Source organism: Mercenaria mercenaria, chromosome 9 (genome assembly GCF_021730395.1).
Source record: "Mercenaria mercenaria strain notata chromosome 9, MADL_Memer_1, whole genome shotgun sequence".
In the NCBI taxonomy this organism is placed as follows: domain Eukaryota; kingdom Metazoa; phylum Mollusca; class Bivalvia; order Venerida; family Veneridae; genus Mercenaria; species Mercenaria mercenaria.
In genome coordinates, this window is record NC_069369.1 from 71015920 (window position 1) to 71042277 (window position 26358).

General features: G+C 35.0%; 2 protein-coding genes across 2 annotated transcripts in view; one reads left to right on the top strand and one right to left on the bottom strand.

Annotated features, from left to right (window-relative positions):
- LOC128559575 (G-protein coupled receptor 83-like) overlaps positions 1-26358 on the bottom strand; it is a 66395-nt gene that overhangs the window by 23729 nt on the left and 16308 nt on the right. The gene's annotated exons all lie outside the window — the stretch shown is intronic.
- Positions 5431-24604, top strand: LOC128559574 (zinc finger protein 836-like). The gene is made up of 2 exons (XM_053551667.1): positions 5431-5458; positions 16568-24604. Exon 2 carries the CDS (start codon positions 16823-16825, stop codon positions 18773-18775), a length of 1953 nt encoding a protein of 650 aa, XP_053407642.1. The 5' UTR covers positions 5431-5458; positions 16568-16822; the 3' UTR covers positions 18776-24604.

Here is a 26358-nt window from a genome sequence, read left to right on the forward strand (position 1 = left end):
TTGAAGTACAACCAGGGAAAACCACGTTCCAAAAACACAGCCTTAAAAGTCTGGCATAAAATGCTGCATCCATTTAATCACATTACGGGATTTTTTTTTCAAGATACTTTAATGCAGTTCCTTTTCTATATCCAGTAACTCATTGCGGGAGCTTTAATTTCAAATAATAAATCTTGCCTAACAATGCGCTGGAGCTTTATTATCAAATTAAAACTTGGCCTGACATTTTGTGATACAAAGGACTTTCGTAATTCCTAACTTTCTCTGATGGTTTTGAGTGACAAGTAAATAACTGTTTAGCGTGTCAAGTATACTTGTTTTGTGTGTCAATTATATAACTTGTTTTACGTGTCATATATACTTGTTTTTCGTGTCAAATATATAGTTTGTTTTGCGTGTCAAGTATATAACTTGTTTGCGTGTCAAGTGTATAACTTGTTTTATGTGTCAAGTATATACTTCTTTTGCGAATCAAGTATAAAACTTGTTTTGCATGTCAAGTACTAGTACATGTATATACTTGTTTTGTGTGCCAAGTGTATAACTTGTTTTACGTGTCAAGTACACAACTTGTTTTACGCGTCAAGTACTTAAATTATTACAGCGTTAAATCTCGCTATCCAGAAGTCTGTTCAGCATATTATGGAATATTCTTTTTGAAATGTCAAACTGCTTTCTTGGTAGAAGGTGTATTTGTCTGCTGTAAATGAGCCTGGCACTTTGGCACGGATGCAGACACTGAACTTTGTAGGAAAGTTACACGTAAACAAAACCTCATGGATATAATCATGCCTTATGCCGGTAAAACTGATCGAAATTGCCGTTTTATATCTATTATCTTGCTTTGAAAAACACGGGATGGAAATATTTGCAAGTTTATTACTAAATTTGCATCATTTTAACAAAACCTTAAGAAATAAAACATGGTTGCAAAAAAACAAAACAAATTTGCTAGACAAACATTGCCTTTCCAAAACTAATAAAACATCCAAAGCAATCTAAAATCTAGTAATCATCTAAACGCTACATGGACGTCTTGCCAACGTAGCATAATAAAAAAATATATATATATAATCATTTTTATTATTTACATGTTGGGTATTTAAAGAAATCCACACACATCCTAGTTAGCTGTTGACACCAACTGAAGACTATGTCGAGGGTTCAACGCAATAAGGGTGTATCTACATATAATGATCATATGTAGATACGCCCTTATTGCGTTGAACCCTCGATGTAGTATGTACTGTAGTAATACCATTTGCAGTACTGTTTTCTTCTTTCTAATTTTATCGTTCCCTCGAAATATTTTGACAATTTGTCCATTTATTATTTTTGTCACTAATATAAGGTGACTTTTCTAGCTTTTGCTGGTGGATGAAGACCCCAGGTGCCCCTCTCCAGGCATTGTTTCTGGCATGGGCGAGCATATGGGTAGAACCACTGACCATCCGTGAGCCAAATGGATTGTTTCCCGTATGAAAGGATTCTACATCCAAGGTAAGGTTTCAGACTCACAATGATGAGGGTTTTGCCATTTATAATTTTCTTAGGTGCATAAATTCCAAAATGGGTAACTTTTGCTCCCTAAGATGGAACGAACTACATTAGTTCTGATACAAAACATCTGCAGCATATTTTTCTCATATGTTCTCTCGTATATCTCTTTACCAGTGTATGCTAATATGATGTAATAACGTAAACATTAAACTAGACCTTGTTTTCCGGCATATTACACGTATTACATATATTAAAATTACATGTAATGACTTCATGTAACATATAGCAATAACTGAGCTGGTACTTTGAATGAAACAACTTTGACGAACATATATGTGTTCGTGAAGTATTGGCTTGTCGTCAATTTAGAACTATTTTATTTTCTGGAAATGGTTTTCAAAATCTTTTGTAGTGGCTATAAAATCCTAATAAAGAAAATAACAACTTAAATTATTCGAATATAACTTGGTCTACACAACCTCTAAGGGTATCAAATGGCAGAACCGTTTTCGATAAAACGATCCAACCAAAAAATGTTTGGTCACAAGTATAAACTATATAGACAAAATATTATCATGATTCTTTGGGTTCCATTGGATATCTATGTGTCACAGGGCCAAGAATACATTTTCTTTATGTTTGTATGCTATGTATGTCCCTTAGTGTCTTCCGTAATCGTATTATTGTATTTAGTCCGTTATCGTCTTCCGTAGTCTAGTTATTGTACTAAGTCATGTTTAAGCATTAATACACCTGACATAAACCATATCCAACAGTCATATTACTTATTCATAATTCACTTGCTATAAATACTAACTACATGGACGGGCCTCTCTTCTAGGCTAATTTGCACAACGCATGCGCACTTGGAATGAGAAACTGATTGCGCAGGGTACAGGTTTTGTCGTTGACAATTAAAATTTTCATAGCGTCGTATATATGTGTATTTCCCGGTAATTTAGAAGATTGCTATTGATGCTTAAAATCATTCATCTACATTTTACCATTCATCGGTTTCTGTAATTTCTATGCATTTTCACTTGGAATGAGAACTTGATGGCGCAGGCCACAGTTTTTGTCGTTGTCAAATAAATATTCAGAGCGGTGCATATTTTTGTATTTCCAGACTCCGTATCCCATGACCCGAGTGTCGAACTCATATAAGCAGAACCACACCTATCAGCCAGGGTAAATTTGGACTGCGATATATGTGTTATTGAAATATTTTCAATATTTTCATAAAAACTGAATTGACGAAAACATTTTTATGGAAAATGTGTATACAATAATTAAATTTTGTTCTTGTTTTCTACAAACAATTTTTCTCAAAGTTGAACCCCAGAAACAGCCTAAGTTAAGTTGTTGTTTCGAGAATGAAATACATCCGTCCTAATTTTCTCATGAATCACAAAATCACACCATTTTACTTGTAGAAACACCGCTCGTGGACATATCTCCGAAAGACACACTTCTTGGTCCCTGTTTGAAAAAAGATTCGGGTAGCTGTTCTTTTTTTATCAAACATGATTTTGGCAGACCCAAAATTGCCACTGTACGTGTAAGAATTTTCTTAAGACAGACACAACGTTGACAAGAACAAATTGTCCCCCAGTTTGCGTAGTGAAAAAATGTCTAATCTGCATTTTTGGCAAAACTGAAATATGGGTAGGCCTACCGTTAAATTTGTATTGAAATGCAGCATCTCACGATATATCTCTTTTGCTTTGGTGATCTAGTTTTCACGTATTCGTATATTCAAATATTGCATTTCCATATTTTAACATTGAACTTTAGATAACAAGCTGGCGTAATGTGTGATCTAAAAAACAAAAAGTACAGAATAAAATCACGTGGCTGTTTAAGTTTCAAATGCTGTAACACAACAAATCACCAGCTGAATAACAGTTTTTTCGCATCTCTATGTTTGGCAAAACTGAGCTACTTTTCCAATGAATTTGCATTCAAATGACACTTCAGTTTCGAAAAAGGGACACAAAAATATTTATCTCGAAACAAGTGAAGTAAAAGATGGGAGAAATCCATCGCAGCAGGTTAAAAAAAACTATCATCCCTGGTTTTGAGTTTTCAGATAAATCGTCTTGATAATAAAAGATACATCTAACTGAAATTTTAACTTGTATTTTCTAGAAAGTGAAAATTGGTAAGTCAGGCTTGTAAATCATTCGCAGCAGGGAGTTGATGCCTAGCTTAAAGCGATCTCGTATTTAGAATGTTTATTTCAATCACGTTTGAACTTTTGAAAATCAAAGTTATGCCAAAATTGGTTTTAAATGTACAAATGTGCTTGAAGGATTGAAGGATTTCAAAATTTCTCGGGAAATCACAACTAACGGGGGAATGACACCTGTGTATTGTTGTAAATAAGGAATTGTCCAGGTGAAAATAAAAAATCGGATCTGGTTTTCTCTTACTACAATAAACAATGTATACCGTGTATTTTATTCAATTATGTAAAAAAACAAAACATGTCTATTGTTTAGTACTTCTTTGCCATGTCGAGGTCAAGGTGACTTGTAATCTTTTTTTCTTCCTCACATGAAGAATTCAACGCCCCGAGGGAGGCTCGAACCCACATCGGTAAGGGGCAAGTGATTTGAAGTCAGCGACTTTAACCACAGGGCCACGGAGGCTCCAAGATGCAAGATAAAATAAACTTTATTTTCGCATATACAATAACAAGAAGATATCGAATTCATACGCTCTGTATATACTTCCAGTTACTCCCCTGGTTCATCAGTGTGCCGGGGGTAAAGCACACATGCATGGAACACCTATTCCATTGTTAGTTATTTTGGTTGGAGGAGCGGGATCTTGAACTGTGATAGAATTTCATTCATAAATACTTAATGTCAGATTGTTATAAACAAAGAGCTATTGTCATAGAGTGTGTTGTATTTAACACCTTTGTTTATATAACCATTTTTTATAAGAATTTGGTTTGTTTAGCTAGTGTTAAATAGAAAGATTTTAGTCTTTATACCCAGTCGAAAACACCTTATACAGTTCAGTTAGTTATTATAGTAGTTGTAGTCAGTAGTCCAAATTAGTCGTATCATGTAGAATTTACTACCTTTAGACCTTTAATCTCATATTTATGTTCGATTAATCTTCTACGTAACATTCATTTGCATGAATCGATAACCAATCACAACCACACCGCCATATTCAAAAGTGTAAACAAAAGTCATAGCCATTTTATGCTAAAATATTTTCCTATCTATTGCATGTCTATATACATTTATATATATACAGTTGCAGGATCGTATCTGTCGTCAAATACATATCATAAGAACCCCAGACTTGAGTTGTCATTACTCAGTCTACCGGCTGGCAAGGTCGGCGACACTATCAAAATAAACAAATAATTTTTTTTATTGACATTTAAGATCAATAGCATAAAATACAACACATGGCAATAAATATAAATATCACAGCATATAAAAAACAATTTCTTTACATAGTTATAAAAACAAATCTATATTTAAGACTAGGGTAAGATGCATACTTTTAATAAAACAGAAAATTCTAAGCCAGGTGTTATACTTTAGAGAAAGCTAAAGATCTATGGATAACCCATTAAGCTAAAAGCTTATTTCCAATGGGGTCCATGCTAATCTAATAAAAGATACAGTGTAAGAAAGGAAAAATAATAATATTTACAAGTATAAATAAATATGTATTTTATACTTTTGTTATAAATTTGATAGGGTGATGAACTTGAAAATTACAAACTCTAAATATATCGGTAAAAGTATAAAAAAAATCAGGCCTATTCAGTTTTTTCGTATTTGATTTGATAGCAAATTTTGGGTCTTGTTGATGTACGTACGTGTTTTGTCGTGCACGGAATTGCGGTGGACGGGTTTTATTGTATGCGCGTACAATAGCAAAGTTACTCCCCTTTGAATGTTTTACGCCATTTGTACAATTGTAACTGGTAAGTTCCTGACAAAACTTTATTTTCTAAGAATTTGTGATAGAAAACACTTATCATAGAATGGTATGGTTAAACATATCCATTAAATATTCTTTTAAGCGATTGCACGAAAAGTATAAATTACCTGTTTTTGACAGTGAAGTCAGAGTCATTATGACGGGTCATATAGAAAAGTTATCTACATCTACATCTTTCACCCAACCGTCGATTTCCGACTATCACTGGGCGGCGCTGTCAGAGAAACAGTTGTTAAAGAACTGATATGTTACAATGTTAAAAGAATAAAAGCTAAAAAAGACAGTATGCTACAGTTAAAATGGGACAGAGGCAACAGAATTACATACTGACCACCGCCAGCCTGTCTCTAAAGATACTGAGACTGGGGCTAGATTTAACATGAGTTGGTAGGGAGTTCCAGAGTCGGATGGTCCTAGGGAAGTAGGAGTTAGAAAAGTACTGAGTGTGAGACATGGGGATTAAGTAATTTAGGTTTCTAGTTGGAATAAGATGAGATTGGTCGACTGCAACTGTCTGGGTCCTTATTTTATAAAACATTACTAATGAATTGTGTAACCTTCTATATTGGAGTGTATTCCATTCTAAGGTTTTCAGCATTTGTGTAACACTACTGGTGTAACTGTAGTCATACATGACGTACCTAGCAGCTGACCTTTGGACATTTTCGACTTTGCTAGTGAGGGTTTTTTGCCAAGGATGCCAGACGCTTGAACAGTATTCAAGTTGAGGCGGACATAGGTGTTATAGCAGCAATTTTGACCTTTTTATTATCAGTTTTGACATTTCGTTGTATGAAGCGAAGAGTGGAAGTTGCTTTGGAAGTGATACTGTCAATGTGTTTGGACCAGTTTAGATCTTTGGAAATGGTTATGCCTAAGTATTTAGCTGCCTCACAAGTTTTTAACTCTATGTTGTGAAGTTTGTAGGGGTAGACTACAGGATTTTTCTTTCTAAAAATTCTAAGGACTTCACACTTGTCCGGGTTGAACTCCATGGACCATGTCTTCTCCCAGGTTTCTAAGCTAATCAGGTCTTGTTGCAGAGATATACTATCTGAAATGGAGTTGATGGTAAGGTATATTATGGTGTCATCTGCAAACATTCTTGCTTACATTTGACGGAATCTGGTAAGTCATTGATATATACCAGGAAGAGACATGGCCCAAGAACAGACCCCTGGGGAACTCCAGACATGTACAGGAAGTTCACTGGAAAAATGACCATCAACAGCGACTTTCGGGGAGCGGTTGGACAGGAAAGATTTGACCCATTTGGTAATTTGGGTTGACACCAAGGCTTTGTAGTTTATAAATTAGTCTAATGTGATCGACCTTGTCAAACGCCTTGGAGAAGTCCATGACAATAACATCTGTTTGTTGACCCTGTTCAGTGTTATTGTAAAGTTCCTGAGTGAAATTAATGAGCTGAGTCTCACAACTGTGACCTGATCTAAAGCCGTGCTGGAACTGGCTAAGTAGCTTATGCTTGCAAAATAGGTCATAAGATTGGAAACAACAATGTGTTCAAGGAGTTTGGAAGCAATGCAAGTTAGGGAAATTGGGCGATAGTTACTAGGTTTAGACTTGGGACCTTTTTTAAATACGGGGGCTACGGTGGCTTTTTTCCAATCACTGGGTACTAGGCCAGATTCGAGAGATAACCTGTATATATGGGCAAGTACAGGAGCAATTTCATGGTGGAGTTCTTTTAGGATGCGTGGGGATAATTCATCAGGTCCTGAGGCTTTATGTGGGATAGGCCATAGAGCAGTTTTTCCACACCTTCAGTGGTGACCTGGATCTTATTCAACATGGAGACTGGGGATGAGAGGACGTTGGAACATATATGCTTCAGACTAAGGGGCTGGGGAGGGAAAAAAGACAGATTCAAATTGTTTGTTTAAGATAGTAGCCTTTGGATGGGGTCTGTGTAGGTAAGACCATCTGATTTAAGGGGGGCAATGCCGACATTTTCTTTTTTGTTGTGCTTGATGAAGCTGTAAAACTTTTTGTTTTTACCAGGTTGTGAGTCATGGTCAAATATGACACTTTCCATATATGACCAGTATTGGGCTCTTATTTGCTTCTGGATAGAAGACTTAAGGGATTTGAATCTTTGTTGGCGGGCTGAGGAGGGAGATTTGTGTAGTTTCTGGTACAGTTTATCACGCTTATGTATAAGCCTGATAATTCTCGGGTTAACCATGGCAAGTCGGCAGGGGGTTTAGACATTTTAGATGGAATGTGTTTTGACTGGGATTCATTAAGGCAGTCCTTGAATGAATTCCACGCTACTTCAGGGTCTGAATGGTGTTCGGTGAGAAAGCTAGCACCAAAAGCCTTCATGTCAGATTTTAGCCCTTCCCAATTAGCCTTCGTGTAGAGTTTTATAGGGCGTCTAGGTTGGGTTGGGCGGCCCCTATTAAGATTCAATTCATGAAATATAATATCATGATCCGAGGTGGCTAGACTCGGTAGGGATTAACCAAGTGAACATGGGATGGATGGTTTGTAAAGAAGAGATCAAGGTGTTGGATAACCTAGTTGGGATCTTAACTATTTGTTCAAGATTATAATGGGAATATCTTTCAATAAATTCTTCATAAAAGGATCTGTTTTTACAAGTTTGTTTAGGGGACTCTTTTGACCAGTCAATGTCGGGGAGATTGAAGTCTCCAAGTAGCCATACTATACTGCCCTTGGGTATTTTACTAAGGGATAACCAGAGTTGGGATAGGGAGTCGGCATCTAATTCTTGGGTTTATAGTAGGCTCCGACAAAGATATCTTTAAGGCCAGTGATGGTAATTTTGGCCCAGGTTATGTTACATGAAGTCTTGAGGTCTGGTTGTTCTTGGCTGATCAGTGAGTTAGATATAGCTATCATCACTCCTCCACCTTGACCTTCACTCCTGTCATCCCTATATACCTTATAATTAAGATTATCAGGAAATATTTCGGGAAGAACTGATGTCTGGCTTAAGCCATGTTTCTGTAAGGCAAATAACATCTGGTTTAATTTGGTCAATAACTAGGTGTAATTCAGGGATTTTGTTTTTGACAGAACGACAATTAATGTTAAGGACTGTGAGACGTTCAGATGTTTTTAGTTTAGGTTTGGGAGTAACCTTTTTCTTTTTAGGGATTGGGGTAGATGAGGCCTTTGGGGTTTCTGGAGGCTCATGGAGGAAAGAAGAGCTATTTAAGCTGAAACTTACTTTACTGTGGTCGTGACTTAGAGGGGAATAGTAAGAAGTGTCACTGAGAGTATCTAGGGATTCAGTCAGTGAACTTGAGTGGTTTAGAGAGCCGCACTGTTGACAGTACCAGCTGAACTTTGAGTCTGAGAGTTTGTCGTAAGTATGACTGCCAATGCCTTCGCCGTCTGTGTGAAACCAAGTTTCGCAGTTGTCACACAGGATGCCTTTTTGTGACCAGGACACATTTTGGGAACATATCCCGCACGGGTACTGGGTAGGACAGGAAGCGCCTGGCGGGCCTGGGTTTGGGTTTAATGTCTGGGGTCTGACATGCCAGAAGACAAAAAAGAAATAATAAGGATGTCTTACTAGCACTGGGTTTCTCTTTGTGCTTTCTAGATGGTATTACTGTTTTGAGGACGTTGGCAACTGAGATACCAACAATACTGGATTTTGGAGGGAAATGGTCGCACAGTAAATTACTCTGATTTGCTGAGCAGGGAAAAATATGATGTGCAACTATAAAGATGAAAAGACATAACAATGTCAGCCTTAGTTCCATCCTTGCTGGATTAGTATGATTCTAGACCAACCAGTAACTCTTTGTCCGAATTGTGTAATTATCCGAAAATTGTATAGTTGCAGTACGAGTCAAAAACATCCAATAAGCTGGGAAGATAATAAGAATTATCTACACAGCTGGTTAGCTAATAAGTATCTTACCACCACCAGTTATACAAATTAAGGGTATTGTAAGAAAGTTTTAAGTAAATTATTATTTTGTGTATAGTTTACGAAAAAGTTGTGAACTGTTCTCGACGCATGCGCAGAAAAAAAAAAAAAAAAAAAAAAAAAAAAAAAAAAAAAAAAAAAAAAAAAAAATTTTAATGACATATTATTTAAAAAAAAATCGAAAACATCTTCACTATTTTTAGAATATTATTTCATTTCTTAAGGACTATTAAGAGGCCCAGAAAGTAAGGGTGTAATGATATACAGTTGGACGGTATTGAATTTGTTGTGTATGATTAACGATAAAACACCTATGGTACGGCAGTCAGCACAGCGTATTCCCTTTCTCCAATTCAAGGGAAGTAAAATTCATGGTATCACTCTTATTAAAATCATGACCGGTAACATTTGAATAAAAAATATGGACTCATTTTGGTTTCAAGACCGTCCAAAAGGACGGCATTAAGACAAGAGTTAAAGATTGAACATCATACCCACATTGTCATAATGATCTGTCATATAAAACAAGTAATACATCCAATATCAGGGGTTTTTTTTAGATGCTTGTTACTACAAATTCGTTTCTCACCTGGTGTAAAAAGGACAAGCCATTACTTTCATTGCTGCCTTAGGCAAAAAACGTCTTGATTCTGGTCACGGGTTTAAAAAAATATGGGTCGGTAGGGCCACATTTAAAAAAGTCTTTGTTTGCCGTCACCCAACCCTTCTTTTTAAAGGTGGGTAGGTAGGTAGGCAATTTTTTTTGTTTTGGTGGGGGGGACTATACTTTTATCAGTAGATATATCATCGTTTCTTACAGAATATTTCTTCTGTAAAAATAAGACATATCTGTATATGTTGTATAAAAGAATGAACTTTATTACTTATTATTTTGCTTACTTGAAATATCTGTGGCACTTGGCATATCGCAACTTAAAAAAAATTTGACCAGCATTGTCCAATAAAAACTTTTGGGGCACAGCATTTTAAGTGGGTAGGTAGGGAGACAGCAAACAAATATGTTTTTAATTTTAGCCTAGGCAGGGATATAAATTAACACTCAGACCCTGTTAGCCAACTGGGCTCATTACAGGCAAATTCTAGGGGCCCAGCCTAAAAGTTAGGGGCCCAGCTATTATTAGCGGGAAAATATACTAACAGCAGTTTAGATCGACATAATTAATGATAAGTCTTGTAATTTGCTTCCTGCCAAAATACATCAATTTCTTAAATATAATTACAGAACACTCATCAAACTCACACATTCGGACACAGACTCTCAAACACAGACGCACTTAAAGTTTGAATGATTTTTGCAGCACTAGAGGATATGGGTTGTTTATGGGCATTTTGATAGAGGCTGCACGCTTATGGACACCTGAATTGTAGTATTTTGTTACATTGTCGTGTTACAGGTCACTCACAATTATGAAATTATTACTTGTACAAAAGTACACACCATGTTGCGGTCGGTGTTCTATGCAGCCGCGGTCTGTTAACAGCCCATTTTTCATTAAAAGTCCTCATTGGCCTTTAGGTCTTTAAATAAACCTGATAATATTTCCTTTTGTCCCCACGACTGGCCGTTCTAAGCTCTTTAACAACCTTCAATAAACCTCTACTTTCTAGTGCTGTATTTCTATGGGCACAGCCATTGTTAGTGTCGGAGTAAATGATCTGCCTATTCCGATTGGTCGTAGTATATATCGGTAATTTTGATTGGTCGATTTAAGTGACGTAGTGCATATTAATAAGACAATCTCGGAAAAACCCAGAATATTGACATTAATAGGTGAATCCAAAGCCATTCGCCGGCTGGGCGACTATTTTGGAAAATTGACTCGACCAGCATCAAATCTGGTCGCACTGGGCGAGTGTTAATTTATATCCCTGCTAGGTAGGAATTTTTTTTTTTTTTTTGTAAACCACTTGTACATGTCACTTGCTATGGAGTTTCTGATTCAGAAATACTGTATAAACAATAAATATATATAACTTTCCTCACTTGTCACACTGATTTTTTATCCCTTAACAATATAAAAACAGCATGAATAAGAAAACACCAGACTGTATGCCTTTACGCCTGTGGTTTTGATTAGCTCATAGTTCAAAAAATGATCCAGTTACGACTAGCCTAGTGGTAGAGTGTCCGCTTCGAGTGCAGGAGGTCATGGGTTCGATCCCTGGCCGCGTCATACCAAAGACATAAAAATGGTACTAGTAGCTTCCTTGCTTGGCGCTTAGCATTAAGAGGGTAGTGCTAGGACTGGTCAGCCCGGTGTCAGTATAATGTGACTGGGTGAGGTATCATGTCACGTGTCTACGGCGTGATATTCCAGTGAGGCACCACTATAAAGTTTGGCATTGTGCTCACTGCTACAAGTAGACACCATCGTTTATATGACTGTAAAATTGTTGAAAAAGACGTTAAACCCGAACACACACGCACAAACACGATTGCCAAAAGTTCAGCCAATTCTGTAGGAAATCCGTCTTTTTGAAAGTATAATGAAGTACATATTTAATTAATGCAGTGTTTTAGCTCAAAAATGATACCAAAATCATTAAAATCTATTTTAATATAGACTGTCGCAACTTTATTTAAAATAACAGTTCGTCCAATTTAAGCACATGTCATGCTGTTGTAAGCCTTCGCAATTTTTTTAATTTTCAACCGGCGTGTAAAAGGTCAATAAACTTAACAGGTACAGGCCTAAACCTCCTTCAACATGATTTTATGCATCAATCATATATTATTTCTTGATCTTAATATAAATTACTTCAAAATTTATTTCAAATAAGGCCGATTTCAATAAATGAATTGCTGGGGTGCTGTGGATGAAAACTGATTCCATGGAAGGTCTGAACTGTCGTACAAAATGTTGTAAAAAGATCACCAATATCTGACAGTTTGGTATTGTTTTCGAAAAGATTTACACATTGATCAATCAACATCTTTGATAATGACGGACGTTATTGTACTAAATACAAACTGCGAGATGACCACATGTCAGTCAACGTGTGCCGTGATTGACATCAGTCGGTAGCTAATTAATATACGACGTTCCGCCTACTACCATACTCGGCAAACAATATTGAAAATCACCAGGATTTTGATTAACAAGGGGCAGAACTTTCAAACTTGAGGTGCATGAAAGAAAATTTTTGTGGTTCAAGCCGACACACGGGGCATTTTTTGTGTGGGTCAGATATGAGTTTTTCCCAATTTTCGCGTGTCAAAATCTGCGGCCCCACGTTTTTTCGTAGATTGATCACTTTAGGCCGAAAAAAATATGGTCGGGGGTGAAAAATTACAGTCAGTCGGGTGACCAGAAACGAGACTTTATTTTTGGCCTTAATGTGTTTACAGACTCAAGCATAATTGTAGCATGCACTTACAATTTTTTAGCTTTATTCTGTTAGTGGAAGACGTGTTAGGTTAATATGTTTACATAATCTAGCAGTTATTGAGTTAATTGCTAGGAGAAGTTGAAGCATCTAACTGACCTAATTTGTCGCCTATTATAATCTGGTCTTTTGTATCGGGGTATATTGTCGGATTCTCTTGCCCAAATATTCATATCTGTTATTGGTAACATTAAACGCATATAAATTATAATTCCCCGACGCAAAGAAATAGAGCAGCAAAATGTCTATACGCACTTTCATCACAACCAAGACCTAACAGCCTTGCCATTCTAAAGAAAGTGTCCGGATTAAGTCCATTGAAGTAAACAAATGTTACTACAATTATTCTGTCAAAATGTTTTATATTTTGCGTCCAAAACAAACGTCTTATTATGCGAGGCCACTTTGATGCACAGCCGATTATATCTTGAATCAAAGTCCACAATTCATAAATAGCACGATTCTTGCTTCTATCCATCTCTACACATAAATGATTTTCATACAATCATTATGTTCATTCTTAGATGAAAAACAGTCCCAAGAGCATAAATTTGACATCTGTTTGCCGGCGATATATGCCAGACTGCACAACCCAATTCGTCACCTATATACTCCTGTTATTTGTACCGGAGCATGTTTTTCAACATTTTTTGTCTGAAAATTGCCATTTTCAGAATCATACCTACCCCCAAAAGTATTCTGAGCCCCATTTTCTATCATTTAGCCCCTTTTCTTAGGAAATCTTCCCTTTGTAAGGCATTATTATTACAGTTTCTTTCTAAGTAAGCTACAGACCTGAGGTAATTAAAATTGTAATTGTAATTAATTGCAATTAAATTACATTTCCTTAGTAATTAAATGTAATTTGTAATTGGGTCATTTGTCAATTACATGTAGTTGTAATTTAATTAATTTCAGTGCAGTTTTGGGATGTAATTGACAATTATACATTTCAAATACTTTCCCATTAGGCCACATTTAAAAAAGTCTTTGTTTGCTGTCTTCCGACCCTACTTTTTAAAGTTGGGTAGGTAGGTAGGTAATCGTTTTTTTCTTTGGTGTGGGGATTATACTTTTACCAGTAGATATAATGATCATTTCTTACAGAATATTTCTTCTGTAAAATATGTCAAATCTGTATAATTATGTTATATAAAAGGATGAAATTTAAATAATACAATTTAAACTTTCTTATTATTTTGCTTACTTAAAATATATGCGGCACTTGTCATATCACAACTTAAAAAACTATTTTGGCCAGCATTGTCCAATAAAATCTTTTCGGGCACAGCATTTTAAGCGGGTAGGTAGGGAGACAGCAAACAAACATATTTTTAATTTGGTCTTACATGGCACATGCTTTAATTCAGTTTGTTGAATAAGTAATAAGTGTATTACCAGTGACACTTCCCTTTAACATGCTAGTTTGCATATTATAGCTGTGAAAAGTATCAATAGAATATTATGGTTAGTGTTAATCCCTTGGATATAGCTCCTTTGTTCTGATTTAATTGTTTTATTAGAACCAACTGGTAAACTTTGATAATTTTTGTCACTATGTTTTTGAAGAAAATGATCAAATCTGATATGAAATTATTTGCATCATTATTATTTCGATTGTTATTGAAGCAAAAATTGAAAAGCTTAGCATATAGGTTAATCATTTTTTGTGCCCCCACCCCTCCCTCATGAGTGGTGGGGGCATATAGATTTGGTCTTGTCCGTCCATCCGACGCTCCCAGCTCAAAAAGTATTTGATTTAGATTGATGAAACCTTGCATGAGTCTTTATCATGATATGAACTGGCGTACCTCCTATTTTTCGTCTGGCTCTGCCCCCTATTTCCAGAGTTATGGCCCCTGGAATAGTCAAAAATGCACATTTTCACCCTGTGACACACCTAGCTCAGAAAGTATTTGATATAGATTCATGAAACCTTGCATGAGTCTTAATCATGATATGAACTTGCGCACCTCCTATTTTTTATCTGGCTCCTCCCCCTATTTTCAGAGTTATGGCCCTTGAAATAGTCAAAAATGCACATTTTCACCTTGTGACGCGCCTAGCTCAAAAAGTATTCAATAAGAATTGATTAAACCTTGCATGAGTCTTTATCATGATATGTACTTGTGCACCTCCTATTTTTCATCTGGGTCCGCCCCCTATTTTCAGAGTTATGACCCATGAAATAGTTAAAAATGCACATTTGCACCTTGTGACGCGTCTGACTCAAAAATATTTCATATAAATAGATGAAACCTTGCATGAGTCTTTATCATAATATGAACTTGCACACCTCCTATTCTTTGTCTGCCTCCGCCCCCTATTTCCAGAGCTATTGCCCCTGAAATAGTTAAAAGTGCACATTTTCACCTTGTGATGCATCTTGCTCAAGAAGTATATGATAAAAATGGATGAAAACTTGCATGAGACTTTATCATGATATAAACTTGCGCACCTCTTATTTTTTGGCAGGCTCCACCCCCTATTTTTAAAGTTATGGCACCTGAAATAGTCAAAAATGCACATTTTCACCTAATAATGTGTCTAGCTCAAAAGTATTTGATGTAAATTCATGAAACCTTGCTTGAGTCTTTATCATAATGTGACCTTGCACACATGGCATTTTTCTTGAGAATTTTAGTGTTTGTTACAGTTACGGCCCTTGAAATAGCCAAAATAGTGGATTTTTTGTTTGTGATGCTCATAGCTCAAAAACTATATGGCCTAGAATATGGAATCCTTTTCATAAAATGTTAGTTTAGGCTATATTACCTGCTTAAGACTGCAAACATTTGAATTATTGTGCCCCCACCCCTCCCTAATGAGTGGTGGGGGCATATAGATTTGGTCTTGTCCGTCCATCCGACGCTCCCAGCTCAAAAAGTATTTGATTTAGATTGATGAAACCTTGCATGAGTCTTTATCATGATATGAACTGGCGTAAATTCAATTTTGAAATAACTGAAATCAGTTTATGTTTACATGTATTATCATGTATATGTAGTACAAAGTAAAGACTTTGCCAGTGTTCATGTAAGAAGAATGTTAGGTTGTTTCCACATTTGGTAGTGTAATTGAATGTAATTAATTACAATTTGCAATGTTATTGTAATTTAAGTAATTATATTGCTAAATTCTATTTTTAACCATGCGTCTGGTAAACATTGACGGAATAAAGCGAAACCAGTCTAAAACTGAAAAGAGGTTTTTAGGGCGAAGTTGTTTGTACCCCGGTAAAAATAACCAAAAATAGGATTTACAAATATTGTTAGTTTACAGGTTAAGTTCCATAACTCTGCATTTTATTTAGACAGAATAATTCCCCTTTATTTCTTGGAAAGTGTAACAAAATTGTTGATTTCTTTAAAAAAAAAACTCTGAAACCAATGTAGATGTTACATTGAACTTCAAAACCGATTGTAAGAATCATAAGGCAAGTATATAACAGGTCCAATAATTCTTAATTATTTTAACAGAATTATTTCCCTTTTTGCACTAAAAGTGCAATTTTCAAGGTGAAAGTCAGAACTGGGTTACCTGAAGTCTTAAACTAGGTGACAATGTCAAATTATAAAGACATGCTAGAGGCCACATTTTCTACTTCAGCACGTTTGTCTCCATGAAATATGTCTAGATGAAAATGAGTTAAATAAGATCAAAATCTAGGTCATTACCAGTAGATCAAATCTTTTAGATTTTCTAATATGTTTGATTTTGTACTGAAATTTGTATTTTTTTTGCTTCTTTCAGACATGTCCATGAATGCAGTTTAGACAAATTCACTGGGGTATCACATTTGAAAAATATTAGAAGAAAACATGCGATTGCACATGAATAAAACAGAATCAGTAGACATGAAAATGACTGAGGCGGGAGTTAAACCAGAACTATATTCAGCAGTTTAGACAAGACAGGATAAGATGAAATAGTTTGTGTAATATTACCAACTATATGATAAAAACATCAGGAACAAGTTTATGATCAAAAGAGAAAGAAAGCTGCATAATGGCACACATTTGCAAACAAAGAGATGGCAGTGAAAATTTGTTAAATTGTATAAGTGGCATTCGGGATACGCACCTGAATGTTTATAGATGTGGTGGTTGTAACACTATATTTGAAACAATATGTGTCTTGCATACACATATGCAGAGTCACACTAGTGGAGGCTCCTATCATTATAACCATTTCTTCTCGACAGCTTTTCCAAAATATGGCTGCTCATGTATTGGAAGTCAGACCGATTTTGACAGTGGTATTGTCCAGCGCACAAGTACAGGTTCACAGACAGATTTAAATGGTAATGACATAAATGATATTTTACTCCCTCAATCAAATACTGACAGTAACAAATATTATGTATCAGGAGGTTTCAACAGTTTAGAAAAAAGTGAGAATAATGAATTAAAGAATAAAGCTAATCATGTGAAATTGGAGATAGGACTTGGTTGCTTGCAAGATGATACATCAGCTTACACTGAAGATATTTCTGTTTCTAGTGTATCTTGTGAAGAAATTGGAATTGAAAATGAGAATACCGAGTCAAGAGAAGAACAAAGGATAAAGATTGAAAGGAATAATGCAAACAAAATAGAAAGCATTGATGAAGTTGTTGAAGACCAAAGAGCGCACCTTGGAGATGGTGCTAATGATGGTTGTTACAAAAGTTCCACTGATGGCAAAAGATATGTATCTGGGTATAATTCATTATTAAGAAGACAGACGGGACAAAATAGGGCAAGACTTATTGAAGTTGCTGCAGAAGAATCAAAAGAAATGGAAGAAAGAGTCAGAGATAATGTAGATAGTGTAATGGATGAAAATTTCTATATTAAGTGCCAAATTTGTGAGAAGCAGGTTAGTTCTTCAGGTGATTTGAAAAGGCATATTGAAAGTGTGCATTCCAAAGAAAGTGGTAAAGGTATATGTGATTACCCATGTAAATACTGTAGTTTTAACTTCAGGTCTAAAAAGGAATTACTGAAGCATATTAAAAATGACCACAGTGAAACTGACAAGAAATTTTCTTGCCCTTATTGTGAAGAAGAATTTCTGACTAGCACTACAAAAACAACGCATATGGAATCAGAGCATCCTGAAATCGTGCAGGTTTTAAAGAAGTTCCACCAATCAAAGAACACTGATTCTCATACTGCCTGTGATCTTTGTGGCAAAATATTTTCTACTGCTGCTGGCTTAGCACTCCACATGTCTTCCATTCATTTAAAGAAAAAGTTTAAATGTGATATTTGCAATGTGGAATTATCTCAGAAATTTACATTGAAGGCTCACAAAATTGAGAAACACCATGAAGATATGCGTGGATTTGACTGTAATATATGTAAGAAAACATTTGCATATAGATTTAGACTAAAAGCTCATATTGAACAAATGCATACGCCACATGACGAAACAGGTAATAAATACATCTGTGAAACTTGTGGTTACTTTTCAAAGACTAAAGCTGGTTTGAGGTACCATTTAACAAAACATGATGATCAAAGAAAACAGTATCAGTGCTCTGTATGTCCTTACAAAACTTATTACAAGTGTAGTATGACTGAACACATTATTTCACATCAGGGCAACAGGAGATTCATTTGTGATGTTTGTGGCGATAAATTTTTTACAGGTAAGCAGTTGAAAGTTCATATGAGAAGGCACACAGGAGAGTTGCCGTATCAATGTGAAATATGCAATAAAAGGTTCCGCACTGATATTGCATATGCTCGACATAGGGATATTCATTTGAACAAGATGCGATTTAAATGTGATTATTGTGATAAAGAATTCGTTCAGAAGACCAATTGTTTGGCTCACATGAGACAACACACAGGTGAGAAGCCATTCAAATGTGACTGGTGTGGGCAGTGCTTTACCCATAATGTTAGCCGCAAGAACCATATGAACAAATGTGTCTATAAACCCCCTGTATTGAATCTCACAGAAGCAAGCTGAATATCTTGATGTTAGATGTATCCATGCATTTGGTAAATATGCTAACTGAAATCAGCCGTTGTCTGATAAAGAGCAATATCCGTAAAAAGTTTTTACTTCGTGTACATGAATTTCAGAAACCTTATTAACTGTTTACAGATATTTTATTATATCTATAGCCTATTAATGTGTTTCTTTGAAACATTTTGTTTTTATATAAGTGCCATTATATATTATTTTTGTCAGTTTCCAAGCTGTGATTTAGTTATGAGTTGAACAATATACTTAAAGAGTGTATGTTATTTCTTATATATGTATATCTCGTCAAACTCGTATATTTTAGATACATTTACAATGTTGTTAACTGATATTATATGTCCTAATATCTAAAGAAGTTTTCCTTTTGTTTTTCAGAGATGAATTTACATTACATTACATGATTTTTTGATATTTAATGCAGCTCTTTATGTCAATTTCAAATACCTATATATACATTACCCAGTTATATTAAATTTTGCTTCTCTTGTAGACACAGAATTATAAAAACATTTTCAACTATCTTCAGTATATAACTGTACGCCCTTCCAGCTTGTTTCTAAAGACATTTGTGTAGTAACAATGTTACAGTACAGTATTATAATAATGATTATGCAGAAAAAATTGTTACACTCTTAAGCTTGTCTACGGGTGAAACACAATATAGGGAACAGTAGTGTTGCACTTGGAGGTGAAAAAATAAGTTCTTAATTTTGGCAAAAAAAGTATTTGTCTACAAAGTAGAGTGCTTGAAGTATAAGCAACTTAAGTGGTTTGCTGGTATTTGCATCGGAAATGTAATTTTTAAAGGCTGATAAAATGCATATCTTTGCTGGTTACGGACACTACAAGTGGGACAAACACATGGAAATACATAATGCAAGGCAAAAATAGGACTGAGAAAGGTATAGATACTGAAAAAAAGAAACATATTGTTGGATATTACCTTGTTGCTAAAAACATGTATATTTCAAATCATCTGACATCTTCAATTTCAGTTTTAATGATGTAAACTTAATGAAAAATCAACACAGATTCTGTCTTTGTTGAAACAAAATGACTTAGATTAAAGGGAAAGTGATTAATTTTCAAAAAAATCCTAAATATTGATAGATACAAGTAATTGGTTACGGACACTACAATAAAGCCTCAAGAATGGTTTTGCATTAGATTATGTCGAAAACATTAAATCCACTCATGAATTATTTGGTATAATGTTAAAATGATATCTGAATGGAAAGTGTATTTAAATTTGATATTCTTCAAACAGAAATATACAACTTGCCAAATTAAAACCAATGAAAAAGAAAACAGAAAAACAAAATCTGAAAACTTCGTGTTTTCATGAAATCTTGTAACTTAACAAGCAATATTAGGTTCTCTAAGTGATACATTATTATCAATACTTTGTATTCATATCACACAACACTTACACTTATTTTCTCAAGAATGTCACTAACCAGAAAAAAGAAATTAAATTCATGGTTATGGACACTACAATATGAATTATCTAACAAAAGTACACATATCAATAATCTTTTTGTAACTTTTTTTTTTCAGATTTTCTTGGTGTTGAAAATGTAGCCCTATTATCAGTCATAGTAGATTCATCTATAAATGCAACAACATTGTCTCTTATCTCCTATGACAGATCCTGTTTGTGCGGACACATAAATTTCTTTCTACTCTTTTTTTCCTTCGTCATGTGATTTTGATATTAGTTCTGCTTTCTTAACTAATCTAGTTTTGAGTTACTCTTCTCTACTTCTTGTCGCTGTCTCTTTCTACAATCTTTCTTTCTTTCTCTCTCATTTTTCTTTTAATTTTCACATCGGCCTGGATTGAGTTTCTGCCTTTCTTGCCATTTAACCTCTTCTAACCTATTCAGCATTTTTGTGCCTTTAAAGTTTCAGCACTGCAGCTGCCTCATCAGATCAAAACTCTATCTTAATCACAAATGCACAATGAAATCAGACATACTTCTACTTTATTATAAAGCAATTAAATTGCAATATAAATTTAGATATTATAACCATACGACACAGATGTGCACACATACACATGCCATTGCCCATTCTCTATAAAGCAAAAATGATCATAACTGCCGCCAGTAAAAATATACTCGGAGAAGATTCCTTCCCTTCATCTGCACATAAAGCTTGTTCATCTGTTAAAGTTTGAAGCAAATCAGGCTAATAGTTTGGGAATCGTTGACAGGATTTTCCCCTATCATACTATATTCCATATAGCAAAAATTATCAAAGGGCCATAACTAAAGTAAAAACAGTCATGGAAAGAATTTCTCCCTTTACGGTCATCTGATCAAGCTTGTTCATCCGTGAAAGTCTGAAACAAATCAGGCTTCTAGTGTTGGAGGAGTTGGACACATAAAAATGTTTCTCTTTATTCCTTATGATTAAACAGAAACTATCAAAGGGCCATAACTGTAGTAAAATAGTCACAAAAAAAATTCATCGCTTTAATGTAATATACACATCTTGAGCTTGTTCGTCTGTGAAAAGTTTGAATCAGGCTAATAGTGTGAGAGGAGTTGGACACAAAAGATTTTTCTAGATATATTTCTATATAAAAATATCATAGTATCATAACTGTGGTTAAAATAAGTCGCTGAGAAATTCCTTCTTTTATGGCTATCTACACATCAAGGTTGTTCATCTATGAAAGTTTGAAGCAGAACAATCTAATGGTGGGAGGAGTTGGACACACAAGATTTTGAACGAACTGACGGGCGTACATACAAAGAGCAGCAACACTATATGCCCATCACATAAATATAAAATCTCATCTAAATGAATATACATGTACCTGTCATCACATGGTCTGTACTTAGTACTTCTTGAAGAGATTTTTCTTTCATTTGCAAGTTTTTAGATTTTACTTTTAATCATAAATACTTGTAAAGATTTATTCACTTGAACTGTAATATGTATAATAATCCAAACAGAAATTTCAGTAATACTGGATGTTTTTTTTGCATTGTTTTAATTTCTGTAGTGTCCGTAACCAGATAACACCGCCCCTCTGAAACATTTTAAAAAGAAACATTGTAAGCTACATGAATTTGAATTATCTTAACAATGATGCTCCTGAAGAAATTTGTCTAAGTGAATAACTGTTAATTATCATTATCACATCTTTACATTTTTAATATAAATCAGTGCAATTTAGATGATAAACATGATTTTTAGCACTTTTGAACTGTATCTATATTTTTATATCTGAAAATATTTGTCAACAAATACATATATTTGTTTTTTTTTCTCAATATTAATAAACTTTGAAATGATAATTTTTCATTTTTCTGTAAAAAGATGCAAGTTTTAATTTTTTCAGCTCTGGTTACGGACACTACAGTTTCAAGTAGCATTACTAAGTAGACAAAATTTACCTTTTATAGTGAAATTATTAATAGACTTTATTAAACTTGTCATCAGTGAACCTTTTAAATTGAAAAAAGTAGTGATCCTTTATCTCTCATCGCTTCAATGTTTGCTATGACATCTTTCAATTTCATGCTGCAGCAACAGAAAATGATGCTGTATATAGAAATGCCTCAATAAGGGTTTTCCAATGTGGTTGCAACATCAACAAGTTGATGAAAAATAAAGTTGATTAATTAACTTGTAAAATCATTTATTACTTTCATAAGAGGAGCCCGCCCGCTTAGCTCAGTAGGTAAGAGCGTTGGTCTACGGATCGCGGGGTCGCGAGTTCGATCCTCGGGCAGGGCGCATGTTCTCCGTGACTATTTGATAAACGACATTGTGTCTGAAATCATTAGTCCTCCACCTCTGATAATTCATGTGGGGAAGTTGGCAGTTACTTGCAGAGAACAGGTTTGTACTGGTACAGAATCCAGGAACACTGGTTAGGTTAACTGCCCGCCGTTACATGACTGAAATACTGTTGAAAAACGGCGTTTAATCCAAAACAAACAAACAAATACTTTCATAAGAATAGCTATAAATAAAATTTTAAAAAATGTTTATTTACACCATTGGAAGACAGGTTACGGACACTACAGGGTTTTTGTAGTGTCCGTAACCATATTAGTGGTGCTACAGCAAAAATGTAGTTAACAATAAAGGAAATAGCATAAAAATTTAATGTCAACAGTTAAATTTGATAAGAAAAAATCAATAAAGACTCTCATAATATCTTACAAATCTATAAAATACAATTGGTTACGGACTCTACATCATTTCATAAAAACCTGATTTTCAATTTTAAAAATTCATACAAATAAATTTCAGAAATACATGATTTTGATTTTTTTTCTTTAAGTACTGTTACAACAGAGAAATGATTCTGGACCAAAATATTAAAAAAAAAATAATGTTAACATTGCAATTAATCATTATAACAAAAGGAGGAATTTCAGTGAAAAACTGCATAACATCTTACCCATTTCACATTTTTCTCGACAGCTTCAACAATTTTCATCTGATCATGATAAATCAAACACCATAATAATCCTTAAAAAATTGTCTTTATGCTGATAACACACATTTACATGGAAATATATAATATCATACCATTATTTTATTTGGAAAATATGGAAAATTCTAAGTGCAACAACATAACGCTTCAAAAATGACTTTTTCTAGATGCGTTTTTTGCCACTGCTTGAAAACTATTTGAGCTTGATCAATAAAATTTGGCACAGAACTTCTTCGTATTTAGTGTTATGAAGTGTAAATGTTAAATTGCAATAAAGGGTTAGGAAATTTTTGAAAACCATGTATAACAATGCGATATTCTAAATGCTCCCTATATTGTGTTTCACCCGCTACTTAATGCAATGTTAAAATTAAGCTACTTGCCCACAGTTTGGTGATATTTTTCACCATGTTCATTTCCACCAAGTTTGGCATAGAATGTATATGTGACAATGAAAAATGATCAAGTGGGTGAAAATAAGTTAGATATTTGTAAAATTGAAAGAAGAATGTAAATTTCTCTGCATTATTTCAAAAGCGTTGCAACGGTTTACTACCTTCTGCACAATGATTTTAGTTACTAGTATTTATAAGAATATCTTGCAAAAATCTTACGTTAATAAGTTTGTACCACTAGTCACTTTCAGAGTACTCATTTTCATTGATTTTTGAGAGATTTTTTTGCCTAAAATATGTGGGATAGTCCCTTTAGGGCCTTTCTAGCTCGTGTGATTTTTGAAAAATATACAAAGTATTGTCGTCGCTTGATCGTCGGCGTCGGCGTTGGTATTTTTTTGTTTAGGTCCACCTTTTCTCAAAATCTGTAAGGGCTAGAGCTTTGAAACTTTGCACACTTGTTTATCATCATTAGATGATAGGTCAAGAACCATAACTATAATATGCATTTTGTATGTTATGACCCTTTTTATACTTAGAAATTCTGAACTATAGCTCCTTTCTTACATACTGTCCAGCACTTGCAGACGAGCGATGTCACCCGTAGACGGTGCTCTTGTTAAACTTAGTTTAGCTTTAACAGGTCCTACCAGTGCTTTTTTTTCAGGCCAGTTTGGGCCCCAATACCAATGGCAAAAAGTATGTCTTTTTCTAATTTCAGAGTTAAAATTCCCAAAGGTAAAAATAAAAAAAAGCATTCTTACTTTTTCAACCAATAATTGTAACATTTAAAAAAAAATATGACTATTAACAATTCCCAATTTAGCTGTTTTACGACGCATATTTCCAAATTGTGAAGGCCCCGGTCCCATTCCCAAATCAGTGGGGAAAAACACTGCATACTTAATGTTGTTATCATATGTATTGATGCTTAATAAATTGTTACTGAATTTTGCTATGCAAATCTCTTCTGTTTCGTAGTATGTTTTTCAGTCATACTTCGAAAACATGACAATGAATTCGATACCTTTTACTTATTATAACAAAAAGTCTGAAAAGTATTTGCTGATTTATTTATGTGTTGTTGCAGCATAATATTTTCTTATTTATTATAGTTTCTGTATTGGTATCACTGTGTAATACGTTTAATTTTTTTAATTTACAAAAAAAACGCATTCAGTATACCTGTATGAATGTAAGTTTTGTAAACAGTAAACGGTTAAGTTAGCTGACAGCTTCAAATAAGAGCATATGACCACTTTTTTCCTTTGTTAGTCAATTAAGATATCAGAAGCCCTCCAGATATAGAAAAAATGTATATGTAGGTACCACTATCCTTAAGCTGTTATGAATAATTTCCAAGGGAAGAACCGACCTGGACAGAATGCAGAATTAGCGACCTTTTATTTAGGAAGAATTTTCTTTTTTGAATGTCAGTCAAGACTGTACGGATATCACTCTTTGGTCTTTCGAATTTAAAAGAAACTGCTTTAAATGGTTGTTGTGAATAACCCCAATTTTAAATCAGAATAGTGAAAGGTTATTCCTATATTTTACTGGCATATTAGAGACGAAGTATGAGTAGATTGATAGTAAACATTTTGCGTAGAATCATTTGTCCTCCATATGTGGAGAGGTTAGCATTACACAGTAGTTGCAATGGAATGTTAGTACTGGTACAAAGGGGGCTCCGTGGCCGCTGACTTGAAATCACTTGCCTCTCACCGATGTGGGTTCGAGCCTCACTCGGGGCGTTGAATTCTTCATGTGAGGAAGCCATCCAGCTGGCTTACGGAAGGTCGGTGGTTCTACCAGGTGCCCGCACGTGATGAAATAATGCACGGAGGGGCACCTGGGGTCTTCCTCCACCATCAAAGCTGGAAAGTAGCCATATGACCTGTAATTGTGTCGGTGCGACGTTAAACCCAACAAAAAACTGGTACAAAACTCGAGAAAAACTGATTAGGTTAGTTTCCGACCATTATATAACTTCGAGGTGTTAAATACGACGCTCAACTCAAAACAAAGTGTTGTGGAATTTGAACTCGGCTAAGCTGTTATATTTCGATTATCCTCTGTGAGTGTCATGCGCAAATTCCAGGTTCCTATCTCAAATGTCAAGGTCACAGTTGGAGGTCAAATGTCAGGTCAGATATTGTCCGTCCCATAACTTTGACATGCATTCAGGAATCTTGTTTATATTTATCAATGAGACGGAGCGTCATGCGCAAACCCCAGTTTCCTATCTCAAAGGTCAATGCCACAGTTAGGGGTAAAGGGCGGGTTCGACATGTTGCCCGTGGGCATCTAGTGTTGTGTTAGTGTACTGATAATTGTTTCTGATTGGGTGATTCCAATACTCCCGCTTTAATAGCTTTGGGTATTGTTTAATCACCCCTTGGATAGGGTGCCTGCTTTTTAATTTTGTCTTCTGGCAGTTTCTGTGATATGAAGGCTCCATAACCTCAGTTCCCCTCTCTAAATTCCAGTTTGTTTAATTCTGCCCATTGTTTTCTCGTTTAGGGCCAAACCATTACATGTATTTTATCTGGGGATCATACGCCGCTTTTCATGTGTATCATTGAAGGTTCCATGTGCACCGTCGTATCAATACATTTGCGGGTGTTTCTAAATTATATTCTAGTAATTATAACATGGGTAAATGTTGCGTTCTGCTCAACCGGTGCTAGAGGGCGTGGACGGTACCTTGCA

Bases quoted from the DNA above. Each gene is read 5' to 3' on its own strand.
- LOC128559574 (XM_053551667.1), top strand. From the start codon at position 16,823: ATGGCACACATTTGCAAACAAAGAGATGGCAGTGAAAATTTGTTAAAT.